At 45.0% G+C, this 14,672-nt stretch overlaps 1 protein-coding gene across 3 annotated transcripts; it reads left to right on the top strand.

The window, feature by feature from the left end:
• The first annotated feature begins 4,132 nt into the window (after window positions 1-4,132).
• Window positions 4,133-13,895, top strand: pcdh18b (protocadherin 18b). 3 transcript variants are annotated; one of them, XM_070836938.1, is made up of 4 exons: window positions 4,133-6,628; window positions 7,131-7,186; window positions 7,570-7,739; window positions 12,663-13,895. In XM_070836938.1, the coding sequence occupies exons 1-4, from the start codon at window positions 4,160-4,162 to the stop codon at window positions 13,616-13,618; spliced, it is 3,651 nt and encodes a 1,216-aa protein (XP_070693039.1). In that variant the 5' UTR covers window positions 4,133-4,159; the 3' UTR covers window positions 13,619-13,895. The 3 variants fall into 3 exon arrangements, with proteins under 3 accessions (XP_070693039.1, XP_070693040.1, XP_070693038.1); XM_070836939.1 differs by having other exon boundaries at window positions 7,098-7,186; window positions 7,570-7,685; XM_070836937.1 differs by having other exon boundaries at window positions 7,098-7,186.
• The last annotated feature ends 777 nt before the right edge of the window (window positions 13,896-14,672 follow it).

The following is a 14,672-nucleotide window of genomic DNA, read 5'->3' as shown; positions in this document are numbered from 1 at the left end:
TCCCCTCTGGTGCGCACTGACTGTCTGTGGGGAGGGAGGATGGTTTGGGAGGGCTCCCGCGCCGCCCTCTCTCCACCTGCTATGCAGCCTTTGTCATCGGGATCTCCTGCTTCATTTCAATGACAAAGTTGCTGAGCCCCTCACCCTGTGCCCCCTCCCCCCCCTTCTTCTCACCACACTCCCCCCACAAACTCCTTTCAGCAATTTTACGGTCCCCAAGGACAGAATCTCTGCATCCACCCCATCACCCACCCAGTCAGCCTCCCTCCAACTGGCCCTGAGACTGGCCCTTCTGCCTTCTCCCCAGAAAAATTAAAAGTTTACTGAACCGACATGTGACATGTCATTGCAGCATCAGCAACTTTATCTTCACAAAGGAGGGAGGGTGGGTGGGTCTTCTTCCTATTGATTGGGATTCATCTTTCAGTTCAAATTTTCGTATGGTGTTACAGTGAAGTGTGTAAAAGCAGGAGATTTAATGAGCTGAACCTTTTGTTGTTTTGTTTTTATTTTTTCCATTTTGCAGAGGAGATGGGATGTGTGCCCCAGCAATGCCATTAGGCCACCATCAGCTCCTCGCAAGGGGGGGTGTAAGTGCAACACGTGCAGGAGCACTGGTCCGTGGCTAACGTTATTATATGTTACGGGGCTCTTTCATCCGCGGTTTATGCTATGCAGTCATGGCGGGGGGCCGTGTTTGCCCCCGTGAGAGAAACCACAGTATTGTGAGTGCGCATGGAGACAGCTTGGCACCGCGCGTAATGGTTCTTCTGATGCGTAATCGGCTGGATACAACTATGACTTTACTGTTTACACGTTAACTATCATACAATACATAAAGATGAGATCATCTACGCAACGTTTGATTCACACAGGACCAAATATTCTAGTGTGTCCAAATGATATGTGGCTGCATAGAAAACGCCTGTAAACTGATTTGGTATCTTAATGTAAAAGTAAAAGTATGCGGTCACTGTTAATGACAGCCTGTGCGTCCATAAACGGTTTGAACAGTAGTAACCACAGTGGAGGAAGGGTCACAGCCAGCATTTTAGATTGTTATCGACTCAGTTAGCTGCTTAATTGTATGTTCTGTCAGTTTCATTTTCCAACAGGCTTTATTTAGTTGTTTTTAGCGGATGAAAATGGAATCAAGTTAAAATATTGCAGCTGTCCCCTGTGAGCATGTATCTCGAAACGTGACGATTATGAAAAACATTAGAATCAACAGTACCCACTGTGTGTACCCAGTTTTTGGTACCTTGACTTTTTACCAGACAATAGCTGGTAACTACTACTACCACTACTGACTACTATGTCACTGGCCAACATGACAGCCTCCCGGCCCGTTAGTGTAAACTAGTTGTGTTATACAGACACGTGAATTCGGAAACAATCGTTTGACTCTCTTGATTCTCTGATTGCTGTGCGCTCTGTGTCTATGAGCAGAGAAAGAGCATAGTCTGGATGATCCTCCTCTCCAGTGAGATAACTAATATTGTGGTCATCAGAATTCTAAATCCAGTAAGGTGACTGTAAATTCATATCTATCATCTCTCATAACATTACAGAATTCTCCCCCAGTCACTGTGATGAGCAAGGTGAACAGACAATACTGAGTGTCCGCAGTCGGACATAAAACAGGATACGAGCATCTTTAAACTCTAGACTAAATGACCACTTTGCCCTTGTTGAGTCACTCAGCATCACTGTGTATATATTAGCCCGGGACCAATGTCCATGTGTTTGCTCAGAGACAGATGGCGGCGCAGAGCGCCTGTTCCCACGGGTCACACATAGGAATTTAAGATGCAGATAAAATCCATCACAGAGACGCGTCCTCTCAGTGATGCCGGCCTCAGATAATTTGCTCTGTTGAAACCCATCAGCGCGCTGGTTATCAGATATGGCTCACACTCCAAATGAAGCTTATTGAGTTGCTTGCGTTGCGCGACTCATTACTCTCCGAATGATTTGGGGAAAATGGAATCTAGGAAACCTTCAAAGGGGGCGTCTGTTGGCTTACTGGAGCCTGTGACACACTGATGAGGATGTACTATAGAACTGTTTGCCGCGATGTGAACTTTTATACATTCTAAGAGTGAAGGTCGGATTAATACATGCCATAAAAAGACTTATCGGCCCCATTTGAGCTGAACACCCCCTGAAACAATCCAGCAGATATGGCACATCATTATTATTAAGTCAATTCAAAGTGCACCAATCGCCTCTCGTAACTGCTGTATAGTAAACTCATAAAAGATGGGGTTAGAGTTTTTACACCGAGGAGGATATTAGATTTAATCTGACATGAGCTGGAGCTAATTCTCACTTGGTGTTACGCGGGGGTGGGGGTGGGGGGGTCTGAATAGATGATAATTGTAGGTTTGGGGTGTCTGAGGCTCGGGCCAGATGGCCTCGTGCTCCACTCATAAAGCTCCGCTTGGCCAGTTGTTTGCTCTCTGAGCGACACTTTGAGTTCGCAGGATGGTAATTTGGTCGGATCAGGAGATGTATGCTCCCATTATAATGCAGCAAGAGGAGGATGGGGGCGAGGAAGAAGGGGAGATATGCTAAAACAGCACACGTGGGGGTCAGCTGGGTGGATGGCAAAGCACCCGGCATGCCTTAACCCTTAAAGAGTGGGAGAATGTGAATAAATACTAGAAGACTGGAATTTGAACATAAACATAAAAAATATAAAAAATTGTGTTTCATGAGACATTTGTTTGGAAATTTTCTTTTTCTTTGTAATAATTTCATGAATAATTTGATGTTTTAGGAAACTCAGGCGCCAGAGAAAATACGCAAAAATGTTGTTTCTTTCAACTGTCTGTCTCATTTCTGATGTAAAGTTAATGAATGTCAATAATTGAAGTCACCTGTTACTAGCAAAGGTTTGACTCTTAGGTGTCAAACCGACAATCTTTGAGGTTCATTTAGTCTTTCTTTGAAATGTTTACAGTTTTAGGTGTGAGCCCCACTCACACCACACAGCCATGGGAATGAGAATTAGCTGATGGAGGGGTTTTATTGTGCGTTATTGTGGCAACATGTGCAAAAAAAAAAAAAAGCGGAGACAGCCACCAGGATAAGATTGTGGAAATATTGGAGATGATAAAACTATGAGTGAGCTTTTGGTTATTATCACAAACAAAGAGCGTGCTGATGTTGTAGGAATGTTTTATGTCTTTTAGGTTCTAAAGTGCGAGCATCGGTGATGGACATGTTTCCTTCCTGTCGGATTATTATTCTGAGACAGAAAACTTCTTTATGCGCACACGACAAAAGAGCGCAGTTGGCACACGCTGTGAATTGCGACCATAACAATGTAAGTCTGCCGCAGGTCAGTGTGTGGCTGTGTTTAAAAAGTGTCTGGGCCCGGAATAAGTCCTCCTCTGGCCCATTGTTGTGGCACACTTTTTAATTCTGGGGTGTCTTCTGGGTTGGGGAGGGAGCTGGGGGAGAGAGGGAGACGGGGCCATCATCTGTAGTCGCTCCTCTGCTGCTTGAAGGAGGCCACTCTGGTGATTTAGGGAGGAGAGGGGGGTGAGGGAGTAGAAGGGGAGGGTGGGGGGGGGGGGGGGGGGGGGTGAAAACGAGACGCAGTTTGGGTGCGGGGAGGGCAGAGAGAGAGAGAGAGACTGGAGTGGCGACAGAGCAGAGCGCACAGAGCGCGGCGCTCACACACAGACGCACACACACACACACCCCCCCCCCCCCCTCTCTCTCTTGCTCTCTCTCTCAGTCACTCACTCTCACACAGGCTGGGAGAAAGCGACGCCTTTTCACCGCTCAGACATTCACTCTTACTCCTTCTCTGGCGCACACACGAGGCGGCGGGCAAACGTCGCTCTGCGCAACAGATCTGTCTCCAAGGAGAGCGCGGGGCTTCTTCCTTTGTTAACTGCTCTTTTTCCACAAGGAGGAAACTTTACTCATATATTATTCAATGTATTTATTTTTGATCTATTTTGCGGAGTTTTTGCGACAGTGAGCAGCAGCGGAGGATTTAACATGCAAGACGCCTAAGAAGACATCCACCACCACCACCCCCTTCTCCCACCCTCCTCCACCCCAAATCTTTCCCTCAGTGGAAGTCATCGCCACAATGTGCGAGCAGAGGCCGGGAGCAAAAGTGATCCAAACCAAAGGAAATATGTTCTCCTCGGCTCTACTTCAGCTGCTGCTGCTGGTCGCGCTGACGCACGGCGTCACCGGTAAGACTTTGAAATACAAAGTTTACGAGGAACAGAAAGTGGGCACGGTTATTGCACGGTTAAAGGAGGATGTAGCCGGGGTTTTATCCAAACTACCGAGTTCCCTGACCTTTCGGTTCCGCGCTATGCAACGAGGGAGTACGCCGTTCTTGTCCGTCCGGGAGGAGGACGGGGAGATCAGCATTGGCACCAAAATCGACCGTGAGAAGCTTTGTGAGAAAAACTTGAACTGCTCGATAGAATTCGATGTGGTCACACTCCCGACGGAGTACCTGCAGCTGTTCCATGTGGAAGTAGAAGTACTGGACATCAACGACAACTCCCCGCATTTCTCCCGCGCCATTGTCCCCATTGAGATCTCCGAGAGCGCATCCGTCGGGACGCGTGTCCCGCTGGACGGTGCCGTGGATGCGGACGTCGGGGAGAACTCTCTGCACACATACTCACTGACACCCAATAACTTCTTTAAGATCGACGTGAGGACCAGGACAGACGGTGCCAAGTACGCAGAGCTGGTGGTGATGAGAGATTTGGACCGGGAGGTGCAGTCCAGCTACCAGCTGCAGCTCACGGCCTCGGATAATGGTGTGCCCCCGAAGTCTGGCTCCACTTTGCTCAAGATCAGCATTTCTGATTCTAACGACAACAGCCCGGCCTTTGATGAGCAGGCTTATATCATCAATTTGCGGGAAAATTCACCCCTTGGGACTCTGATAATTGATCTGAACGCCACAGACCCAGACGAAGGCACTAATGGGAAAATAGTGTACTCTTTCAGCAGTCACGTCTCGCCAAAGATCTTGGAAACATTTAAGATAAACCCAGAAAATGGACACATTACTCTTATTAAAAAAGTGGACTTTGAAACCACTGCTTCCTACGAGCTGGATGTTCAGGCTCAGGACCTGGGTCCTAACTCCATTCCTGGACTTTGCAAAATTGTGGTGAAATTAGTGGATGTGAATGACAACAAACCAGAGATAAACATCAATCTGATGACGCCTGGTAAGGAGGAAGTGGCCTACATTTCTGAGGGCGCCCCTGTGGACACCTTCATAGCTCTGGTGCGTGTTGACGACAGCGACGCTGGGCTCAACGGTGAGGTGGTGTGCAGGCTGCATGGCCATGGCCACTTCAGACTCCAGAAGACCTACGAGAAGAACTACATGATCCTCACCAATGTCTCTCTGGACAGAGAAAAGAGGTCTGAATACAGTCTGACGGTCATAGCTGAGGACAGGGGCTCCCCCAGCCTCTCTACCATCAAACATTTCACTGTTCAGGTGCTGGATGAGAACGATAATCCTCCAAGTTTCGAGAAGAGCCGCTACGAGGTCTTTAAGTCGGAGAACAACTCTCCTGGAGCCTACCTGATGACTGTGGTGGCTTCAGATCCAGATTTGGGCACCAACGGCCAAGTCACCTACACCATCATAGATGCTCTGGTCCAGGGGAGCCCCATCTCCACCTACGTCACAATTGACCCGTCCAATGGTGCCATTTATGCCTTACGCAGCTTTGACCACGAGGACGTCAGTCGGATCGCTTTCACCATCCAGGCACGTGATGGGGGAAACCCTGCCTTATCCACTAACACCACTGTCCTGCTGACCGTTTTGGATGAAAATGACAACCCGCCCATCATCCACTCCCCCTCCCTCCGAAATCACACTGCTGAGTTGCCAGTGTGGAAGTATGCATCACCAGGTCAACTGATCACTGCGCTTAAAGTCACAGACCGTGATGCTGGCGCCAATGGAGAGGTGAGCTGCACCATCATCGGTGGCAATGAAGACGGGTTGTTTGTTATGGACACTAGGCGATGTGAGCTCAGAACTAATGCCAGCCTGGAGCAGGCCCCGAGGGATGTGATGGAGATCAGGGTGGAAGTGCAGGACAGGGGCACCAGTCGGCTGTCCACAGGGGCCCTCCTCAGGCTCTCCCTGCAGGAGACAATGGAAATTCTGCCCCCGCTCTACCCTACTGGCTCCAGCCAGGCCTCACTGGATCTTTCCCTCATTGTCATCATTTCTCTGGGTGCCGTTTGTGCTCTGCTGCTCATCGTCATGGTGATGTTTGCCACTGCCCGCTGCAGCCGCGAGAAGAAAGACCCCAGACACAACTACAATTGCCGTGTGGCTGAGAGCAGCTACCAGAACCACCCCAAGAAGCCCGCAAGGCAGATCCACAAGGCGGATATCACCTTGGTTCCGACCGTCAATGGGACCCTGCCTGTCCGCGCACACCCACGCTCTCCCTCAGCCTCTCCTACACCTGAGAGGGGCACTCTGGGGAGCAGGCAGAGCCATCACAGTCGCCAGTCCCTCAACAGTCTGGTCACCATCTCCTCCAACCACGTACAGGAGAACTTTGCCCTGGAGCTGGCTCATGCCACACCCCCTGTAGAGGTAAGGCACTGGGTTTTCAGCTTCTTTCATTTTTAATCTTCGTTCGTTAATCCTCTTGAAACCTAGATGCTCAGTCATATCTGGTGTTGGTGCTAAAAGTAGTATAAATACAAGGCTTTATTTAGTAAGACTTAATTATGCAAGATAAACTACTTGTAATATTTCTTTCCAAAATCATATATTATGTTTCTTGTCTTATATTCAGTATTTGTTCTGAATGTATCCCTTGCTCCCATATTCTGTTACCTTCAGCCCTTTGTGTCATGTTTTTGTTGACCATCACATTCAGGAGCAAGTCAGTCACTAAGTCATGCCACCCTCCATACCCCTTCCCCACAATGCCTCCCCCCACTCAACATTGTCTTGTGGCCTTGCTTGTTTGACTCCATTCATTTTCCCCTCTTCATTTTTTCCCTTTTATTTTTGTCTTTTTTCTTTTTTGTCTTTTTTGTTTCCCTTGGGATTGTAGCAAGTCTCACAGCTTCTGTCCATGCTCCATCAGGGCCAGTACCAACCACGACCAAGCTTCAGAGGCAACAAATACACCAGGAGCTACAGGTAATGCAGAATGTTGTGTTTAAAGCCTTTATTGTCAGACATTGGCAGAAATAAGGGATACAATTAAAGGATGCTGTTTTGTAGACCTCTATAATATCAAAGTAAAATATTTCCACATGATTTTGTCTGTTGACAGTACTTTCACATTATGTTATGATCATGTCTAGTAGTTTTATGGTTTAGAGTCAAACTGTATGCTCAATAACTTCACATTTGCATAATGTTATGTAAAACCTCTTCTGCAAAGCGCTCTCTGCCTCCCTGTGCACCTTATTATCTATGAGGAGCATGGCATTCCTTTAACCATTTGATAATATTATAGTCAGTGATTAGCCAGTCCTCTATGAAAAGTGTATCACATCTCTGTCTATCTCTGTGTTCAGATATGCTCTGAATGAGATGGATAAGTTCAGCCTGAAGGACAGTGGTCGTGGGGACAGTGAAGCCGGAGACAGCGACTACGAGCCTGGCAGGGAGTCACCCATGGATCGGCTCCTTGGTGAGGGCTTTACTGAGATATATGCTCCAGATGGCCAGCACAGAACGCATGCAGGTACACCCCTGGCCCCCCCCCCATTCACCACACGCCACAAACCCTGCTTCATATACCATCATTTCCCCTCTGTCTCCATAGCCTCTACTCCTGAATCCAGAGTGCAGCTATCTGATCAGTTTGTACAGTGCTTCAGTCCATTAAATCATTATGCTACTCTGTAGGTTTCCAAAAAAATGTGTATCCATAAAATTTCATATGAAATATTTGAGCAAAGATGAAAAGGGCTGCTGCATTCACTTACTTTTATTACTGGACTAATCTGCCCAATGCTTTGTCACATTATGATTGATGAGTTTTCACAGTCACGTCTCACTATCATGTAAGATTGAGAAAAGCAGGACATTTCAAATCTTTTTTTGAATTGTTCCTTTTGTGTCAATTGACAAATTGGGCAATCAACTACTTGTTCAGCTCTAAAAGATTTATAAATGACAAGATACATCTGTTTATTGTACCTAATTATTCCATCCATGCTGCAGCATAGTAAATAAACATAGGTCATCAACTCTGTGCAAACGTCAGCTGACAATTTCTTTCTTGAACATTAAAATCTGTCTCAACTGGGCTAAACCAGAGTTTCTCATCAGGGAAGCAACCCCATCTAGAGGTCACCTGGTGAGCAAGGACTGTAGCAGAGAAGACTTACATGTCAATGTTCTCTTTTTTTTTCATTTTTTTTACGAAAGGCGTCAAATAAAAAGTTTAGAAATTTAGAATTATGAATCTTTTAATGTTATAAGTCCATCTTGATGGTACACTCATTGTGTATATATATATACAGTTGAAGAGTTGTCTCCTATCCATCCTGGCCCTTAAGTGATCCCTTTGTAGTACAGTTCAAGTCTACTGTCCTCTTTCTGTGCAAAAATACATTTTCAGGCAAAGCTAGTGGAAACTTCAGCAGTCTGAGTTACACAATTCAAGTGGATATCAACCAACCACCACCAAATTTGGAATATATCCACTCAAACTGCTGAGGCCTCACATTAGCTACAGCTTAATCTAAGAATGCATGTTTCAGAGAATTAACACTGTGGATTGTATCCCCTGTACTTACAAGTGCAATCAAACTAGGAAATTCCATAACAACTTATCTTCTATCTATGTCTATCTATGTCTATAAGCAAAGCACTGTTTTAGCAGTTTTGGCATGCCTTTTTTGCACTGCATTACAAATGTGCATTGAAGGTTTGTGAATGATACCGTGTGTACTCAAACACTGAGTTTCACCTCACTGTCACTAAGCTCTTGAGATATCTCTCCAGATAGCTCAACTGATCCTCCTTTACAGCCACCCATCTCTCCCCCCTACTGTCACACTGCATGGAGCTTCCCTTCTCTCCGCAGTCGAGTTAACAAGGAAGAATTTTGAGCACTTGTTGAATGTTGATTGACCCTACTGACTTCGAAATATTCTCCCCACCTAGCATCAGATATCTGGCAAGTTTCACGCACTAGTTGAGTTGGAAACTCTGTCACACACTCCGAAATTCGTCTTGTCTCTCAGCCTACCTTAGCTAACGTCATACAGTTTGCAAGCTGCCGCAGCTTCCTTTACCGTGCCGTCCCTCTCCTCCCAGAGCTCCCGCTTCCTTCCAGCCAACTTCCCACACAGCCGTCATTCGACACTGCATTTGTGCTACATTCCAATTAAAGTCGACCCAGACGGGCAGACAATCTCATCACTAACACCTCCTCCCTCCCGCCCTCCCACCCTCCCTCCCTTCATAGCTTTGTGGAGGAGCTCTGCTCGTTAGTCACTCTCCTTTTTCCCACCTTCAAGCCTTCACTTTCAGCCGTCCGAACTGAAGCCGCCATGCTCCTCTGATGAAAAGGAGGCATTTAATTGCAATGTGACGAATAGTTGCTATGGTGTCGGCACCGAGTTGCACTTGCGATTAAGCCCTAGAGAGCATAATTACATCTCAAAGCTCACCTTTCTCTTTCTGTATGTTCACCCCGCCCACCGCCTCCATGTCCGCTGCAGCATGGAGCATTGAGCCCTGTCATTATGGATGGTGTGGTAGCCCTCCCTGTTCAAAGGGAGAATGTAGTAGAAAGTCTTTGTTTTTTAGCCCATCAAGATGCAGAAGATGTACACTGCAAAACTCATATTCTCGTACTGAAATGCTTAAAGAATCCTTCAAGAAAACCACTCTTTACGCCCTGTAGTCTTTTGTTTTTTTTAAAGAACATTATGACATTTTTGTAGTGTCTTAGGTACAGAGCTGAAGGTTTTGATTAGCCTAGCTTGGTTATGCTAAACTAGGCTCATCAAAACCAGAAGCAGGGGGAAACAGCTTACCTGGCTTTGTTGAAGAGTTTAAGAATACTGTTTCTGCATCCCCCTGCCTCCCGTCTAAATGGCTAACCACTCAGACATGGGATTGTTATCAATCTTCTCTTGCTCTTGAAAAGAAAGTGAATTAATTTATTTCCCCAAGATCAAAAATTCCTTTTACAGTGTTAGGGTGGTTTTGAACATTGGACTTAATAGCATCGGCATCCATGACCCTGACCAAAACAATCCACGATCAACCTGACAAAATGGTGTCACACTTGAAATTGGGGACCTCCTTGGTCCAAGGTGCTCCATCAGTGTCACAGATAGTGGATCTCTCATCCACAGACACCAATGTACAGAAGGTCAGAGCCAGTTTGCCATGATAACAAGCAAAATGAATGAAACAATGAAGGAAGGCACATGATGTACACGAAGGCTACTTCTTATTTTTCTTATAAAGGGGCTAAAGGAGCATTCCACCAATTTCACATGTCAAATTTAATCTAAAGTAGTTGCATTTATTGTGATATAGTGACACTGGTCAACAGGGTTATTTTAGCTTGGGCATGGAGACAAAATGTAGACAAGGAGTTGCATTATGGGAAGTGTAGTACCTGTGTTCATGAAGCTCGAGCCATACTAGGAGCTAAAAGTCTTGATATTTGATGCTGTGCTTATTTTTGCTCATTCTTGTTTTAATCTTTCTCCCATAAGCGCTAAAGCTTAAAGGAGCTGCAGTACTAAATTGTTGGTTGTCCCTTTAAGTCTTCATATTGTAGTCCTCCTTAGTCTAAATCTGACTGCCGACACTCGTTGTCTTCCCCTCTGCTCAGTGGATAACAGCACACCCCTGCTCCTTGTTATCAGGGATAAAGGTGGAATTTGCTTTTTGATGAAATTTGATGAAAAAGAAGCTCTTAAGTAAACAAACACATTATAGACAGCGAGTAGTCTAGAGTTCTGAATAAACTAGTCTGCTTAACTTGCCAATAACTCATCAGTCAGTAAGTCAGCTGAATTGACATTACAGTCAGTTTGACAGGCAGGCTTTCAGTAAATGTTTGCCTTTTTTCCGCTTTTACATACAAATCAGTTGGGTTAAATCTTTCATTTTTACCCTTTCATCAGCAGGGTATCCAATCTGCCGCTGCCCCGCGCTGTTTTTTTCCCTTCCAGTGCACCCAAATGCACTTTTCATCTGCTCTAAGATGTATTATAAATGTTCCTTTCATGTTAATGAGGGGATAATGAAGTCCCTCAATAGCACGACTGAAAAGCGCCGCACTCCTTTAATGAAGGCTTTAAGTTGGCATATTTGATTTTTCTAATTTATTCTTCAGAGATTTTCTATTTGAAGATTTAATATTGAAAAGAGTAACTTGAAAGGAAAAAATGCAGGGCTTTTAGAGGATGAGTTATTCTGAATGGGTAATACGCATTGATCGGACTCGCTGAATTGTCTCTCCATGGTAAATACATTGGAAGGTACTGGAGCAGGGAGTGCTCCTCCAGAGAACCTCTCAGACTAATTAGGGCAGATTTCCATCATGTTCTCAGAGACAGTGCAGCAAAAACACCTGAGAAAAGGCAGAATAATAGGCGGATAGAAAGAGGCTCGCATGATCACATCTAATTTATGGTTGTTTCATTAAACCATTGAAAAATTTACATAAAAAATGCCTATACTAGTAGCTGAAAGATACATCTAATATCTAAACACTATTCTGCATGATGCATCTGATATCTATCCATTATTCTGCATGATGCATCTGATATCTAACCATTATTCTGCATGATGCATCTGATATCTAACCATTATTCTGCATGGGATCCCTCTGTTAGATATAATGTACATGATAGCCAAGTGCTGCATGTTCAAAATGTCAACTTTAATTAATGGGTTTTAAGGAGTTCAAATGTTCTCAGCAAATAAAGTAGAATCCATTCTTCTAGTTTGCAATGCCTGCATGCAGGTCTTTGTCACAAGCTGCGACATCCTTTCCTAAATAATATACTGTACAGCTGCAACAATTGGACAATAAATCAATCAGGTGATCGACAGGAAATTAGTTGGCAACAATTTTATCTTTTATATAATGGATCATTTCAGTTCAATCGAGTGAAAATGACAATCTCTGGGACTAGTTTCTAGAGTTTTTGTGCTTTTTTCTGTATTACAGACAATTAAAGATGTCAACTTTGGCTCTAAAAACATTTTCTCACTTTTGAAAAAGTGATCATTAACTGACAATAATCATATAATGTAACTGGTAGTTACAGCCAGTGTAGATATTTCAGTGTTTTTACTTGAATGTTTTCTACACCAATGAGAAGACGTTGGGTATACACTACTTGTCAAACTATTGTTATGAAACTAATATTCATTTGGTGTAACAATTAAGCCACAAGTAAAGAAGTTGCCTGAATAAAATGAGCCTGATAAGATAAGCCAGGAAGTGTCTGAATATTATAAAAATGTTATCAATGTTCAATGCCAGCTTTCAATACTTGACAGGTTTTAATACTCGGTTCAATTGGTATCAAAAAGAATTGATGTGCGTTGTGTAACTCGCCCATGTCTGACTACAGTGACTACATGTGATGTTCAATATTCCTGTTTCTGCCTTTCTCTCCAGCTATGAGGCTCTGCACAGAGGAGTGTCGTGTCCTGGGTCACTCAGATCAATGCTGGATGCCCCCCTTGGCCTCCCCAGCCTCGTCCTCCTCTGACTACCGCAGCAACCTCTACATCCCCGGGGAAGAAGCCTGCCAAGCCAACGACCTCTCCCAGGAGAAGACCCCGCAGCCGTGCACAGACACTGGCCCCGCCCGTAACCAGAGCTTCTCCACCTTCGGCAAGGACCTGGGTGGTGAGGACGGTGGAGAAGAGGAGGGAGGAGAGGATGGTGGTGGTGAGGCCAGAGATGAAGACCTGTGTGGGACCACATCTTTACTGTCAGAGATGAGCAGTGTGTTCCAGCGGTTGCTACCCCAGGGGTTGGACTCATATGTCCAGGTCAATGAGAATCAGAAGGGCACTAGCCTGAGCGGGGTGGGCGTCCCCATGACTGGATCTTTAGATCGTAGGAGGGGCCATCTCCCTGGCAAGTCCAACCCCTCAGTCCACCAGCAGGGCGTGGCAGCCTGGGCTGCCAACACCCACTTTCAGAACCCGGGAAGCAGCATTGGCCCATCGGGCCACCTCCAGGGTGGTAGCTACCACACCCTGAAACCCAGCACCAAGCTCAGCTCCCAGAGTAGCAGCCACAAGGGCTCGCAGGCACCGAAAAACAGCCCTCAGAACAGCGGGCACACCCCCAAACCCCACTGCAGCTCCCTGCTCACAGCACTGGTCAGCCCCACTCTGCAGCCTTCCCCAGCCCCAGTGCTGGTGCCAGTGCCGCTCCCTGGGCCCTCCTCAAAGTGGCTGCCAGCGATGGAGGAGATTCCAGAGAACTATGAGGAGGACGATTTTGACTCGGTGCTCAGCCACCTTCAGGGTAAACGCAGCGACAGCCGGCATGAGCTGGTGGATGCCAGTGAGCTTGTGGCTGAGATCAATAAACTCTTACAGGATGTCCGGCAGAGCTAGGCTACCTGTTTCTTATACTCTATTTATTCACCACTCACTGACAGCTTCCTTCACTTCAGAATAAAAGTGAGGGACAGTGAGTGGCAAAAGAAGGACAGAAGACCTGAAATAGGAACAAAGACAAAAAAAACATGACCTGCAATTGTCGTTAAAGTTGCATTTCTAACGTAATAATTGTGTTTTGTGAATGCTAAATATCCAAAAAATAGTTTGTAATTGCTGGTTTGGTACACAATGTACACTATGTGACTGTATTTATCTTTGTATTTTAAAAATACATTTGTACACTTATATTTATTTAAGAAAAGTGTATATAAAGTTAATCAGAAGTCTATTTTTATATTTTGAGTGCATGTTGAATATAAAAATGTTGAATCAAGACTTTGACATGCTATTGACATTCGACATATTTAAATTGTCTTTTGTATTGTGATTCTTTTTTATTTGTCATTATGATATATATACATGAATATATTAATTAATTATTGGTCATGTGTCTTTGTGGATTATTGTTGGGGAAGGGGATGGTACACAAATAAAAATACTACACAAACATTATTCAGGGATCTGTGGTTTGTATTTAGGGTTTGTTGTGACAGGAGGAGATTCTAAAGTATTTAATGTACCTCATGAGAGGGCATAAATATGTGGACTTCCTTAGGTCCATGTATTATTACAATATCTTGTCAGTGTAGGGTAGTTAAATCTCACATTTCTCACAAAATCGTACTCTGCTGTGGAGTGAAAGTGGCTCATATTAAACTGAACATCTTCACAGCAGTATTTGAGTCACAGGTTGCAACAACCAATTAAAAGGAGTCAATCTCAAGAGGGGGCAAAGAGTCGACAACCAGTTCAGGAAAGAGAGTCTTCATAACCTTAAAGAAAGACAAAGCACCCAGAAAGATGAACTTTTACAGACAATATGAAGAAAGTAGGTGACAAAGCATTCTTACCACAAGGTCCACTCCAAACCTACTGCATGTGTTTCATCACATGAACTTCTTCAACAGATAGAGTTTGTCAGTAGGGAGATGCATGATGTTGTATGATG

The sequence above is a fragment of the Pempheris klunzingeri genome, chromosome 9, assembly GCF_042242105.1.
Source record: "Pempheris klunzingeri isolate RE-2024b chromosome 9, fPemKlu1.hap1, whole genome shotgun sequence".
NCBI lineage: Eukaryota > Metazoa > Chordata > Actinopteri > Acropomatiformes > Pempheridae > Pempheris > Pempheris klunzingeri.
This window is presented reverse-complemented; position numbering and strand designations above follow the sequence as displayed.

Excerpts from the sequence above, each read along its gene's own strand:
- pcdh18b (XM_070836937.1), top strand. The coding sequence starts at position 4,160 with ATGTTCTCCTCGGCTCTACTTCAGCTGCTGCTGCTGGTCGCGCTGACG. Across the intron at positions 6,629-7,097 it reads ATGCCACACCCCCTGTAGAG|CAAGTCTCACAGCTTCTGTC; the intron begins GTAAGGCACTGG and ends TTGGGATTGTAG. Across the intron at positions 7,740-12,662 it reads CCAGCACAGAACGCATGCAG|CTATGAGGCTCTGCACAGAG; the intron begins GTACACCCCTGG and ends CTTTCTCTCCAG.